We start from the raw sequence: 15,576 nt of genomic DNA on the forward strand, positions 1-15,576 counted from the left end.
GCAGGATCTTTTTGAAATTTTAAAGAATTTTTATTAATTGAAAATTAAACTGAATTTCATTGCTTTTCCACAATAACTTTAAAAAAATTGTATTGCTTAAAAATAAATTTTACACCTTTTCAAAATTAATATTAGTACAAATTTTTCCTGAATTTTGACAGTTTTTAAACTTAATACAGATACTAGCTGTGCTTAAATTTATGTGCCGAACCTTTTAGCATGGACTAAAAGTACATGTAAGGAATTTTTTTTTTTTTTTTTTTTTTTTTTTAAATATGGGATCAAAAATTTTAAATGTATGTGGGGAAAAAAACATATACTGAGGAAATGGGGTGGGGTGGGGGTGTAAATAGTCTTTATTGACATAATATGCAAGCTTAGTAATGCAACTTAAATAACGAATTTTTTTGGGGAAAAAAATTATTAAATAGCTATGGAGCTTTATTTAGTTTAAATTAGCAAATCTTCTGCAAAAAAATTTTATTCAGTTTGTATGGTATTACACAAACCTCAAACGATTCTTTGCCTTTAGAGAATATTTTTGTGTGATGGAGTGATTTACACTGTCTGAGAAAGCAAACATGCATCTTAAGTATGGGGTTGTGAATTGTTACCAAAAAGAGATGTTGGACTTGTAACATGAGTTCCTCAATAGAGCTATAACAGATAACAAAATTGTTCTGTATTTACACCACCAACTTTGCATGAGTGATTCATTTCGTATGAAACAACTTGATGCAATCCTCACATTTGCCTTTTTTCTTCTCACTATATTTTTTATTTCCAATTCCATATTGTTAAGTAACAAAAAAAAAAAAGTTTCTTTAAATATTTACCTAATCTTTACGTATGAATTCAGGGACATGTATAGACTGTGTGTGTGTGTAAAATACTTTCTAATTTCCAACTAAAGATTACATAATTGCATTGATATTTCAAATTTTTTCATTATCAGATATTTGATTGCACGAATTTCTTCCATTGTTGAAAGCAAAGGAAGAAGGATTCTGTTTAATATCTGAATATTTACATATTACAAGACAAATAAAAAACAAATGGTTACAATATCATGAAATTTAGAAATAAGATGAACTGCATATTTGCACTTTTAATGATGTTTGATGTCATGGGATTGGCCTCCATTAGATAAGTTCGAATTAACAATGAACAGAACATATGTAAACCAATTAAAATAATGTAGCTTTAATGTTTTTATATCTATATTAATTGAAATTAAACATAACCAATAACCCTAGCTAACCAACTTTTCAGCAGAAGCAATTTATGTAGAAGGAATACAATTTCTATTATAAAAACAATATGATTATTCGTTGAGTGATTTATAGAAGTGTTATGTTCTTTGTCCCTGAAAGTTTTTGCAGTTATGTCTTGTGAAGTGAAAATTTTTGTTATAAAATAGCTTATCTTAAAAATATAGCTTATAAACATACAAAAATTTATTTATATTTTTTATTAAAAAATCTTCCATCTGAAGTTGTTCTTTTTTATGAAGTTGTCTTCGAATAGCCATTACAGTTCTACTTTGACAAATTTGCTAAATGCTTTACTGTGCTTTAATATTTTCTTTTTAAACAATTTTGTTCATCAGTAGGTAATTCTGATTTCATTCTTCTTATAGCTCTTATCAATTGAATCTCTTACCACCTTATAATTAGTAATAATCCCTTTTCCTCTAGTGTGTGTTGGAAAGGCATGTTGTTAAACAGAAAAATTCAAGACAAACAGCCTTATAGGTACTCTAAAAGGATCACACCTGTTCATTTTCCACTGACTTGAAAAGAAGGCAAAAAATAGTCTTATGCCTTTTCTCTTAAAATCCTTTTCATCTTAGATTTCAGATTTTTAGACTTAGATTTTTCTTAACCCTAGTCCAAAGAGTAAACAATTTTCATGGATTGCTATCTCTTTTTATTGTTGGATTTGGTTTGAGGCTTAATGGTGTAGAAACCACTTTTGGCCATTCTACTTTAGACTCATTATTAAAAGATGTAAATGCAAGGTAATTAAAAATAAAATTCTGAAATGATAACTTTAGAATTAGCATATAAATAATCTATCTGGAACAACAAAAGAACTTGAAGCTATGAGAAATAGTTAATTAATTAAACTTTAAATTTTTTATTTTATGATTTTTTTTAATATAATATTTTAATTTTTAAGTATTTTCTTGCATTGGTTTACTACATCCAAAAATGATTCGGGTATAGAAATTGTGTAATGATAGCACACCCCTCCCAGTTTTTTAGCATATAAATTTATTCATTTATTTGATTTTATATTCAATATTTAAATTCATTAACAATTTTTCTTAATTTTTATCTTAAATTGAATGATTTTTTTTGTGATGTTAAATTTAAAAATAAATAATAAAGGACAATGAAAAATAAAAAATATATAAATTAATCCATCTAATATATAAAAATGATTTGTAGTTTATGCATTGCCATATCGTTCATCCAAATGCAATGAAACTTTGCCAACTTACTGCTTGCACTTGCACAAAGGTTATAAGCATAGTACAAATATTAGCATTTATTTTGAACGCAATAAAATTTACAAAAAAATCGTTTCTATTATTCAACATTCTTTTAAAAGACAAACAGTAAATGGCACATGTCATTCAGGGTTAATCACACATACATCCAACAAAATAAAATTATCATCATGAATGTGAGTGAAATGAAATCAAAAATATTTAGTGCAAACACTAGATTTTTATTTTCCTTCACATTCTTGAATAGACATCTACACAATATACTGTCATTCAGCGTGCACAATATTTTGGCCCCGACAAACCACACTCATATTGTTCAGAGTTTTTCAGACTTAGAAAATAGAATTATTATTATCAATGCTGACCAAGATAAATTATATATAATGGAAATTTTCCAGTCAAACAGTAATTTTTCTATTTATCGATAAAAGATATTTCAGTTCTACCAGCACGTATCGTGTTAATTGCTTAGTCAAAAGATATTCTTTCCAAATGTTTGTCACTTAATAGATCTACCAGCGCAGCACATAGAAATAAGTAAATTCAAGCTTCTCAAATGAGTGAGCATATCTTTTATTCCCATAATAAGCAGATCATTTACGAATTGCAAAATCATGTGCTTTAGAATCTCAAGATCAACATGTGGCAAGAATCGAAAGAAATCGTGTTTTCTGATCACACACATCAAAATCGGAATCCTGATCACATGCAAGAATTAAAGCAACTATTCTTAATGGAAAGTTGAATGAAGAAGATGTACTGATTCCCATAATTCCCCCAGGCCTGCTTTTTATTTCAAATGACTGCAGATCCCCATTTGACTTGCATTCTTAATTGATAGTCAATAAGATGCAAGGGCAGTCACTTCAAGTGTGCGGATTGAATCTAGAAAATCTATATTTTTCACATGGCTATTTAAATATGTTGGATGCTCGCGAGTCAGACTTCCAAGAAATTTATTTGTTTTTGCTGAAAACGAAGCAACAAGAAAAGTATTGTCTACACTAAAGCACTTGAATAATAAAGTTTAAAAAAAATAGAATAAATATTATTTATATTTCTTATATATATATATATATATATATATACATATATATATATATATATATATATATATATATATATATATATATATATATATATATATATCATTCCATTTCACTGAATTTATTCATTTTCAACACAAAAATGAGTATCGTTCTTTCTCTCAGTCTTAGTTAAACAAGATAGCTATCTCAAATTTCAAAAATTATTTCTTTTGAGGCAATGCATAAGGTACCAGCTAGTTGAACATGAATTTTATTTTATTTGTATGCATTCAAAATTATTTTTCAACAGTTCTTGCAGATGTTGAAAAGTCAGAAATTAGTTGCCTATAAAATTCTTATTACCCAAATGTCATCATGTACAATCCTATTTAAATTTATGGAACAAAATGTCTGATTTTAGGAAGGGAAGGATACTAGAGTGCTCAAGGAACAATTTTTAAAGAATATCAAATGCCTCTATTGTCACATGTGTAATGTATCAGATTAAATAGTGACAAATTTAAATGAATATAACTTCTTAACTTAATGATTGTATTTACGTTGAAAGCATTACAATACACCTGTAATACCATAAATTCTTTCCCAGATTCAAAATATGTAAAGGTGAACTATTGCTAACATTCGTGACTTTTTTAAAAATCAATTTTAAAGAATCTCCATGCTTTGTGGTTCCTCTTTACACTATTCAGTTTTTTGTAATTACATGTTTTTTTCAATGTGTTTGAAAACATAATTAAAAGGTTGAAACAGCTAGAAGAAATAAATTTGCTATGATGCCTTAAGTAGAATTACTTCAAATTTCAGACAAACTCTTTTGAAAGGAATCCTATTTGTATGCAATCTGTGGTCTTAATACAATTTGGTAATCTTTCGAATGTTAAGGGGAAAATTGTTGATCTTTTCTTTTAAAATACCTGAAGAGATAATTTTTATTAAAGCTTAAAAATAATCTTAGTATTTATTTCAACATATGACTTTCAATGAATTCTTATTGTTCAATTGTAATTATCTAAATCCTTTTAAATTAATAAAAGGAATGTAGCAAAAATAATTGAGAAAATTATTTTTAAGTTAAATTCTTAATTGAATTAAAAATTAATGATGTGTTGATACACATTATTTTCTTAAAAATTCAGTTAAAAATATAATAATAATTGTTTACTATTAAACTATACAAAATTAATTGAAAAGAGCGTAATTTAAAATATGCCAAAATCATTGCTACACAATTTTGAACTTTTAGTTATGGCACCTGTTTGACTTAGAAAAAGTTACTGACTGCATCAGCATGTCAAATGACATCTTAGACTGAAGATTAGAAATGAATTATGATTAAGATGCCCTGATCATTGAATTTTCACTTTTATTTTGCAGGTAGTATCCGTTGCTTAGAATGGGATCCTGACAGAAAGCTTTTGTTTTCTGGTAGCTTTGATCAATCTATAATTGTTTGGGATATTGGAGGTCAACAAGGCACAGCATATGAGCTGCAAGGACATCAGTATGAATTTCACTTGTTTGTCTTTAAATGTTTATTAGCGAATGTATATTTAAGATGAAACCAAAAGTATTCTGCTTCTAGAGGCAAAGAGCAAAAGCTACAAGGGGCAATTCTTATGCTTATTTTAGCATAATTATAATTATTTTTTGAATTATTGACAAATTTCAACTTATTGTCAATCAACTTATCTTTGTCAAATTTCTTGGATCCAGTTCATTTCAAAACGTTTTAATGAATAGCTGAATGCAAGTAATTAACAATTGTATTATGCCTCCTATTTCAATAATTTGTCTTCTTTTAATGAAATAAAATTTGAAAAGTGTAAAAAAAGTAATGAAAAATTGAAAATTTTTAAATAATTTTTTTAATGCTATTGTTTTTTTTCTATGTTTTAAGTTTTCTTTCCTAATGAATAATGTGTATACTTTTTAGTAATAAAGTTTCAGCTCTTTGTTTTGCAAATGCATCAAGACAGTTAATATCTGGATCTGAAGACAGTACCATTGTGTTTTGGAACATGAATGTGAAGAGATTAGAGGTAAGGAAGATTAATCTTTATAGCCTCTTTAAATCTCCAAATGTTTTTGAGGTCTGTGGATTAAAAGTATTATTTGATTATCTGTATCTTGTAGAATTGTGCAGTTATTAAGTGCCTTTTCTCTACCAGAGATTCTTTTATTTAACTTTTTTATATTTTATATTATCTATCTAAAAATTTGTATTATAGCTTATAATTCTTAGAGCTTATTGTAATAGTGGAATGGACATTCAACGAGTTATATAATTTCTTGTGACATTTTTAAATGCAGCCATATTCTGTCAGCCTTCACTTTGAAACTTTTTAATACTTTGTAAGTTGCCCCCCCCCCCCTCCCACACACACACAAATGTGAATTCATAGCACATGAGGGCCAATTTTTACACGATAAAACTTATATGTAGTACCTCTTTTAATATTTAAAAAAATTATTATTCAGATAAATGCAATTATTTTTAAATAATTAAAAATTAAATTTACATATGCACATAGATACACTCATCATCATCATATTTGGCTAGTGTGGGCCAATGCCTTCCTCTGAATTCTGTTCTACCGCATTCTAATTTTGACACTTGTGCACCAGTTTCTTTCTTCGATAGCCAGGAAGTGTCTCTCTACTAACTCCATCCATCTCATTTTGGGTCTATCCCTTTTTCTACTTCTTAGAGGTTTATGTAAAAGAATTTTTTTTTTTAATATGGAATCATCATCCATTCTAAATATATGAGCTGCCCAGTACATCCGATTTATTTTTCTGAACTTCATAATATCTGGTTCCCTATGCATTTTATATAGCTCAAAGTTATATCTTCTCCAAACATTGATTTCTATCCCACCAAGAATGGCTCTCAGAATTTTTCTTTCAAAAGTGGCTATTTTAACATATATACACTTTGTATAATTTTCAGTTAAAAAGAAGATATGAATAAAAGTATATCTATATATAACGTTAATGTATGTAGCACAGAAATGGAGCATATTATTAATTGTCGAATGTCAACAGTCAAATATAAACAAAAACATCATGGGAATTTCAGATTGCTATATTCATTAAATAATTTTACAACTGTACTGCATGAAACATTTCGCTTAACTAATTAATGGAGCAACAAAATATTATTAGAAGCTTTCCGGAGATAGTTCGTCATGTCACCAAAGAGAACACTCAGTCAGAGGAAAGAAGTTATAAAAGAAATCAAGAAAAACATTCAAACAAAAAGTTCAATCAGGTGCAAAAATAGGCTTAATCATTACCAGATAAGTAATTGTGGTATAAGACAAGATTAATGTAGGGTTTCTAGCCAAGCACATCAAAATCACACCAATCATTCAAAAACTCTCTAAAAGTTTGAAATCCGGAATGTATGACAGAAATGCTAACAAATGGCTTTTAAAGTTGCAATAAAAAAAAAAATTGTCACAATTATATTTACCGAGTAATTTTTCCAAAATGTTTAAATTTTTTTGTATTCGTATGAAATTTCTGTTCATTCTCCTAATAATTATACAATTTAATTTTGACTTATTAAATGTTCTAGAATCTTTGACATTCTTCTATCATATCAATTACTCAGTGACCTGCATTGCATGATTATCTTACAGATAAGAGATTTTCCATTCTTCTCTATTCAGTTCCCTCTCATGTCGATATATCTGACATGAACTGGTTAATAATATTAAAAACCTGCCTCTTCTGGTTTAAATTTTTTGTCATTGTCGATGATATAAAGCGTATTATTAAGCGCAAGCATATATGCTCTTATTCACTCAAGCTAGTAAACACAATAAAACCAGGAACAATTCAAATAAATTTCACTTGATTAGGCATCTAGTCAGCTGACCCAGACTGCCTATCATAAAGTGTGATACATGAATGGGCTACATTCAACTCATGCAAGGCATTTGTTGTGGGAACTTCTCATTGTGCAGTCTGTCAATACATTGTGTCATTTCACATTTGAACAGAATACCCACATTTTAATTAGCATATCTGCTATTTTAAGTCATTTTAATCTTTTTAAAATGTTTTTTTAAGTATTTGATGTCATTATATATATATATATATATATATATATATATATATATATATATATATATATATATATATATATATATAATGTATTTTCCACATGGCTAATTTTTTTTTACAGAGCATAAGGCCCATTTGTCTTGTTCTGAACAAGTTTTTAAACCATGGCATTAGTCAATATTATGGTTAGCTCAGCATAATCAAGAAAGATTTCAGTTCTCTGTCAAATCAAATAAATATTATATTAAGAAAAAAAATTGTGGATGAAAATCATTATTTCTTTTAGCAGTTTTTTTTTAATGTAATTTAAATAAAATTTTAATGCCATTCCTGGGTTATGTATCAATCATATTAATTTTTATGAAAGAAATTTATTATATAAATTCATTTCTCTAATGTTATTTGTTTTGATTGGTTAAAAAAAACAGATTTTTTACAGACGCCCGAATGGGCAGACAGTGATTACTGTCAGCGATGTACAAAGCCTTTTTTCTGGAATATAAAAGCTATGGTTGATCAAAAGACAATAGGTATTCGTCAGGTAAGAAAGTTATTTGTGCTCTGTCATTTTAATCTTTTACTTTTTATTATATATAAAAGAATAATGGCAAAGTAATTAACTTTTATTTAAATTAATGTAAAAAAGTGATGGTTGTAGCTTTTAAAGATATAATTATTCGCATGGCATCTATAATAAACATCAAATTAAGAATAATTTAAAATGTACATAATGCGCTTGGAGATTTTATTATATATATGTTATGGTGCAGTATATAAATTAACTTACTTTTTTTCTATAAATGAATTAATGTAAGAATTTGGAAAATTATAGTATTACAACTAGTTTGATTTTACATTTTACTATTGATTCAATGATGTTTCAAAATTAGTTGATAAAGCTTAAAATTTCTTTTAAAAATATAATGGCACTTTGAGCTAGATAAAGATTATGATTTTCTTTTGTGTTACAGCATCATTGCCGAAGATGTGGCAAAGCAGTTTGTGACAAATGTAGTGGGAACACAAGCAAGATCCCCATTATGGGTTATGAATTTGATGTCCGAGTTTGTGACGAGTGCCATACTGTCATAACAGATGCAGAGTAAGAAAGTCATAAGTAATTTTTTATAGTGTTATTATATTTGTGCTAAAATAGATTGTAAGTTTTGGTTGTATACAAAACTAACATTTGAACAAACACCATTGCATTTCCTTTAAATTAAGTCCTAAATGGAAATTAAATCCTTATATAAGTGAATTAAATGTACTTATTTAAAATACTTGTAAGTGGATTAAAGAATATTTTTAAATCAATAAGCTGTTCAAAATCCTTATGTAATATGAAATGGATGAATAAAATTCAATCGCGATTTTTCTGAATGGGTTGATGAAGTTCCACAAAATCAATTTGTTGCTTACTGCTCGTTTTGTAAGTAAATAATTAGCCTAAGTAATATGGGAAAATGGGGATTTACTAGTAATGCTGAAAGAGGAAAACATAACAAGTCTATGTGCCAATTCAAAAGAGTTATCATCATTGCTGGACTTATTATTTAAATGGAATGGCAATCCAAAAACATCAGATTTAATGTCTGAAAACAAGCCGATTTCGAACTTTTTGGTTCAAGAACAATAACTTAAAGCTGAATTTTTATGAGCATTAAAACTTAGTGCATCACATTTGTCCTTCAATTCATTCTATGATATGGCAGAAATATTTTCACATACGTTCACTGAAAATAGACAAAAAATTTATCTTGGGTCATACAGAAATGTTATGCTTTACTTGTTATGGGTTAGGTCTGTTAGCTCCATGAAATTAATGGCTGAAAAATCTGCAGAAATTGATTGTCAAATACAACAATTGACAAAAATGAATAAATAAAAAAATGTAATCACTTTGTAATGTTTTTTGTTAGATAATCATTAAATAATTTGTATAATAATATCAAAAATGTTTTGTGTTTTATTTCACTTGAGTCCTTAATTTTGTGCGACTTAAATTAAAGAGCATGAGAGGTAATATATCCACCATAATATATAAATTTTATCTAGCTAAATTCTAGATAATAAATTGGGTTTTTTTTTTTTCTTCTGTATGTAAATATCCATCTTTTTATGTGCTATTATTTAGAATGATATTAAATTGTTGCTTCATTTCATTGCTTTCCCATTCCTTAAAACCATATTCTATTATAACCAGTAAGAGTGCTATTTATGCATTTTCTCATATCTTGAACATGTGTACAGGAAAAACTCAGGGAATTTTTTTTTTGCCTGATTTGAGTGACAACCCTGTTATAATTAATGTTTGAGTTTAAAAAATATTAATTTTTATTTATTTGTGACTATTTTATTTGACATTCTTTTAATGAATCTTATTCCTGAAAATCTGAATAACATGCGCTGTTATATTTTTAAATTGAAAAAAAAAATTAATAAACCTTTTGTAATATCAACATGTGAAATTATTTAAGACAAATTTTAAATTCTTTATATTGGGGATAAGTTCTTCCAAAATTTGTTTTTTCTTAATTCATGAAAGCTGGGTCTGCTATCAAAATGAGTAATTTGTTGTATTGATTCAGAATAAATACAATTATTATTGTATTTGTTTTCCTTGTGAGCCTTTTTAAGAATCGATTGTAATGTCTTCTTTTTAGCCGAGTATCTTTAGCTTCTTTTCATGATGGTCGTCATAGCATTATTCATATGGATCTGGACGAAACTCGTTCACATTTACTGACAGTTGGCGCTGACAAAATCATAAAGGTATTTACAGCCCTGCATGTAACTGAAATTTTATTAAAAACTTGTATAGTGATGATATTTTAATATTAAACTATATAAATATAAAATATCTCTATAGAATTAAGATTATATTTTTTGCAATATTTTTGAAATGTCTTCTCTTAAAAGGTGGAAAATTTTAAATATATTTCTTTTTCTTTAAATCAACATTCATTGAATCTGCTGTCAAAACATTAATGACTGAATTCTGTTTTACATATTTCAATTCATGATTTCTTTGCAAGTGCTACTTCTAAATGATATATCAGTTTCACATGAATTGTGCCAGAATCCCCTTCTCATCATCTAATCGTAATTTGAAATTATTTGGTCTGTCTGTGGATGCCTGGAGTGTCATTTCAGTAGAACTTCATCTTAATGCATTGAGTACTGGTTCAGTTTTTAAGTATAACAGTTAGTTAATCATCAGTGCTATATTATGGAATGTCTAAACCTCTTACTTGTGGACAAAATTTTAAGTGATTTCTTATTATTGCTATAGAAACATATTGATGTGATATATTGGCAGAAAAGCAGCGATACAGTTTGTAGAAAAATACTGTCACAATGAAGTATCACAAAATGTAATTTTGAGCTATTGCGAAAGATTTATTATTATTATCATCTGAATTCTTTTTATATGACATATTGGATTCCAATACATCTGATACTGAACCTGGTCAATAATAATTATCTAATTCACCACCAGATATATTTACTGTCTTTCAATAGCAACTTTTTCCTCTATTTTAAAATATGAGCTTTTTCTGTTTAAGGTCAATTTACTGAACTCCAAAGTTGGATGGCTAACCACAAATTAAATAGCTATGTATTTTTATAAATACATAATAGTGCATAGATTTTTGTTCAAGATTTTGATCCTTGGTCTTTATATAGGGAACAGGGAAAAGTTTTTAAATTTTTATTTTACTTTCTTTACGCAACAATTGTGCTTAAAAAATATTTACTTGAATTGGAGGAAGACTTTTCAGTCATGACTACTTTTAGAACTGAAAAATTGTTAGTAAATTAAATACTTGCTTCATGAAATTTGTGATTTGCTTTATTATAGGATTTTGTCATTGAATGAAAGAAATAAGTGAATTACTATTGATAACTGAAACGTTTCTATATAGAGATGTAAAAGTCCTATTACAAATGTGGTATTTCAATTTTTCAGCTATGGGATGTTAGTAGTCTATTGCAACCTCTTCCAGAGCAAGCATGACATTCTTCAAACCCTTTCATTTGAAGTATTCATGCCTTGTGGGAAAGTGAAGAACACCCCTGTCTGAAGCAGTAGCGAGTGGTTAAAACAGACCGGGTCACAGATGTAACACTGGCTTTAAAGGAAAATTGTGTTGTTGGCTGTGCTTTGGACAAATATGTGTTGTGTATTGTTTTCTTGTTAAGTGTCTACTCAATATCATTCCAACCTTTACTAGAGATATCTGTTTATAAGTGTTATTTTGGATCAATCTTTTTTTCTTAGATCAATTTATTATTATGGCTGTTAAAAAGCGATTCTGTTTAAGTCATGAACTGTAAATTGCTTCGATGATTTCTGCATCATATCATATATTGTTGGATTTATTGAATATTTTAACTGTCAATTTCAGTCTAATTCTGTATGGATGTGCTGATGAAATTTTAGTGTCTAAGGTTTGGAGGTACTTAGCATTCATTTAAAAAGAGATGGGGAGGGCATTTAATATTCAGTTTTTATATTCATTAATCCCTTATTGCTTTTGGTATTGATTTTTGCAGCCAAACTTGATTTCACTGCTTAGATCATGTCTGCGTTCCTAGAGGGAACAGTTTCTGCTGTTAGCAAGTATCCTGTTACTAATTAATTGCAGTATAGTTTGCTAATCATACTGCATGTTAATGTTATTCGCAAATTTCAAATAAAATAGTTTATGTGATTAAAAATGCATATTTGATTTAAACAACTTGTAAATAATAAAATTAAAAAATATATAATTCATTCAATTAATTTTTAAATCTAAAAATATTTGATTTTATAACTATGACAATTTAAACTTGAAAAAAAAATTGCACTTTTAGGAAATTAAGGATATGTTTTGAAGAAAAATGTTTAAGCCTTTTTTTTTTTTTTTTTTTTTTTTTTTTTGTGTGTGTGTGTGTGCATTGAATTGGAATTTCTGTATTATGAGTTTTCCCCTTTTTCTTTGTTATAAATTAAAATTGAACATTTCTTAAGTGCTAGTGTTTTAAATACTTCATTGAAAATATGTTATATGAATTAAAACTTTATTCGGCAAAAATTTTAGTATTTATTTTTTTTGAGATATTTATAAGAATTCTAGAATATCAACAGTTGAAAAGAGAACTTAAATGATAAGATTTTTGTCATTCAGTATTTTCATTTAAAATTCTAGATTATGTAGAGCTTTTTTCTTTCTGGCTTTTTATAGCTTTTAAAACCAAGAATTTTATTAAAAATGCTTTCAAATCAATAATTTTTTAGCTTAGTTCTTAAACTAATATCTTTTGATAAAGTAAGATGTGAAAATTGTAAGTTATTTGCAGACAATTTGTTTCTTTTCCCTTGATGAATTTAAGAGATTCAGACTTTAAACTCAGCAGTTATAATCTTAAAATTTAGAACAGAGTCATTCATTAAGTCAATTGGCATAGACTGAGTGCACTAAGTTGATCTAAGCTAGATTGAAGTCAAATCTGGCTGTAGTATTTTATTGAAGTCTTCTTGTGATATTTGCGTTCCTACCGTGGTGTGATTTTATGATCACTTGAACTAAAATGTACATATCAAGTCAATTTTCAGCGATTCTCTGCTGTTAAATGAGTAAATCATTCAGTTTGTTGAAATCAAATGAGTCTTTTCTTGATAAACTCATATTCAAATCTTTTAATTGCTGTATTGATTTATAAAACAGAAGCTTTTGTTCATTTTTGAAAGCAAAAATTTTAAACGAAAATTATTCACTTTGATAAGCTTTCAGTTATCTTTCAATTGATGCAGATAAGCTGTTTAAAATGTAAGCATTTGAATTTGTGTTTCAGTATATAAAAATATTTATGTATTTTTGTTTGGTTCTAGTGATCATCACACTTTAATCTAATTTCCAAATTCTTTTTCATTTATAGTTTGAATCTCAATATCCCGATTCCTCCCTTTTTTTTATTGTTAAATGTGCCAAATATTATTTAATTCGTGTATTGTAGTAGTGAAAAAGTTCAGTGGATGAATACTGACCAGCAGAAATCCAATAATTATAGTTCAGTATCAAATTTTTTTTCTGATTATTAACATTTTTGAGGTTTTCTATTTATGTGAGTCCTATGCAGATATTAAGAAAATATATGTGTTTACAAATGTATGAAAGAAATGTTGATTCCAATTTTTCCAATTCATATACACTAATATTTTGTTTAGTTTTGAAATAGCTTTTATAAAAGAGGATAAATAATTTTAAAAAAAGTATTTATCATAATTTAATTGCTTTAATATGTTACTTTTTTGCGTAAAACAGGTTGTTAAATAAATGTATTTTTCATTACTTGTCTGTGATTTTGTTTTTAGATCATAGAATATATATATATTTTTTTTTTTTCATTTGACTTTCACTTGTTTTTGTTAAAATGACTTTATTTAAGCATTAACATTGGAAATTATAAAATCTTTTTTTTTTAATGCATACTATGTCAAAAGTCTTCATTCAATTTCAAAATTCTTATTTTTTCATTTAATGAACAAAAGTCAACTTGCAAAATGTGTAGGATATATGCATGTTTTGAAATGATCATTTATAAGTATTGATTTGATTGTTGTAGCTGCATGGTATTCATCCTTTAAATCTGATTTCTTCCATATTGATTGGAGTATGTTTGTGTTGACTGCATTCCAGATAGCAAGTGATCTAGATGAAAACAGTCATCACATTTGAGTTCTTTTCCAAGGATTCATTTACACTTTCTTGCACAGTGAAAGAAAAGATTTGAAGATCATTTACCAGTACTCAGTTGCTATGGAATAACACATTGATTTCGAATGGAGACTTCTGATATACGCTGCATTTATTTTGAAACTAGTGCTGATGAAGGTGTGTAGTTTCGTTCTTGCCTAGGATGAATAAAATTTTTCATACAATTCCTTGTTATATAGAAATTACATTTTCCATACTACTATCAAGCTTTGAAAAAGTTATTGAAAGCATTTTGATATAAAACAATGTTGAATACAAAGCATCAAATAAATATCTTTTCTTAAAAAAATATTTTCAAATATTTAAATAAAAAAGAACTTTTCCATGAAATTCTTAGCAATTATATATCTTTTGCTGTTTCATTCAGAATGATTCATTCAGTATTAATATATTTTTGAATATTAATAGATAGAAATGCAATTTATTTTTTTGTGTGCTGTTTTTACCGAGTATGTGAAATTCTCAGGATTATTCCAATCCATCTGTATGATTGAAAATGGATTTAAAAAAACTATTTGAAAGAAGAATTTGCAAATCTGGCAGTATGTGAATGTCATGAATTGTACATAATGATAATTTATTCTAAAAATCATTCCCTTGCTCCATTCCAATTTCATTGCCGAGAGAATTTATCCATAAAATACAAAAATGCAAACTATTGGGATTGATATTGATCATCAGTTTGTTTCAAGCGAATGAGCCTTAGTGAGATGGGACAAAACTATCATTGTAAATCATTTTTTTTTCATGTCATTATTATGATGTATTTGGTATGATATTAGTTTTGCTTGAACTTTATTCCAAAACTATAGACTTTTGTTTTAAAATTTTGTATTGATTTCAGAAATGACTTTCAGTTTATGAATAAAAATATTATCAGTACTTAAATAAGGTGTTATTCTAAATGGTTTGTAAAATGGCTCATGGACAGTCTTTGAAATACAGAAATTGAAATGGCACACTTCATAATACTGCCAGTTTTGGAAAATCATCCTTTTATATTTTAATGGACATCTTAAAATGTCTTAATGGAAGCATCAAGAAACAAAGTGGACTTGCCGGCAAGACTTCCTTAATCAAGGAAAGCATTTCTCTTTTTGAATCTAGAGACAAACTAAAGAATTTTAACTGTCCTGTAGTTGAGAGAACTCCTGTGAAATGGTTCGTTTTCAATGTTTAT

The 15,576-nt window shown here is 27.3% G+C and overlaps 1 protein-coding gene across 2 annotated transcripts in view; it reads left to right on the forward strand.

Annotated features, from left to right (window-relative positions):
* LOC129957216 (WD repeat and FYVE domain-containing protein 2-like) overlaps positions 1-13,956 on the forward strand; it is a 34,945-nt gene extending 20,989 nt beyond the window's left edge. For both annotated transcript variants that reach the window (XM_056069438.1, XM_056069439.1), the window contains exons 8-13: positions 4,939-5,065; positions 5,498-5,603; positions 8,075-8,176; positions 8,607-8,737; positions 10,299-10,407; positions 11,606-13,956. In XM_056069438.1, coding sequence (XP_055925413.1) covers positions 4,939-5,065; positions 5,498-5,603; positions 8,075-8,176; positions 8,607-8,737; positions 10,299-10,407; positions 11,606-11,653 — 623 coding nt within the window. In that variant the 3' untranslated portion in view covers positions 11,654-13,956. The remainder of the gene's footprint in view (positions 1-4,938; positions 5,066-5,497; positions 5,604-8,074; positions 8,177-8,606; positions 8,738-10,298; positions 10,408-11,605) is intronic.
* The last annotated feature ends 1,620 nt before the right edge of the window (positions 13,957-15,576 follow it).

Source organism: Argiope bruennichi, chromosome 11, assembly GCF_947563725.1.
Source record: "Argiope bruennichi chromosome 11, qqArgBrue1.1, whole genome shotgun sequence".
NCBI classification, from domain to species: Eukaryota; Metazoa; Arthropoda; class Arachnida; order Araneae; family Araneidae; genus Argiope; species Argiope bruennichi.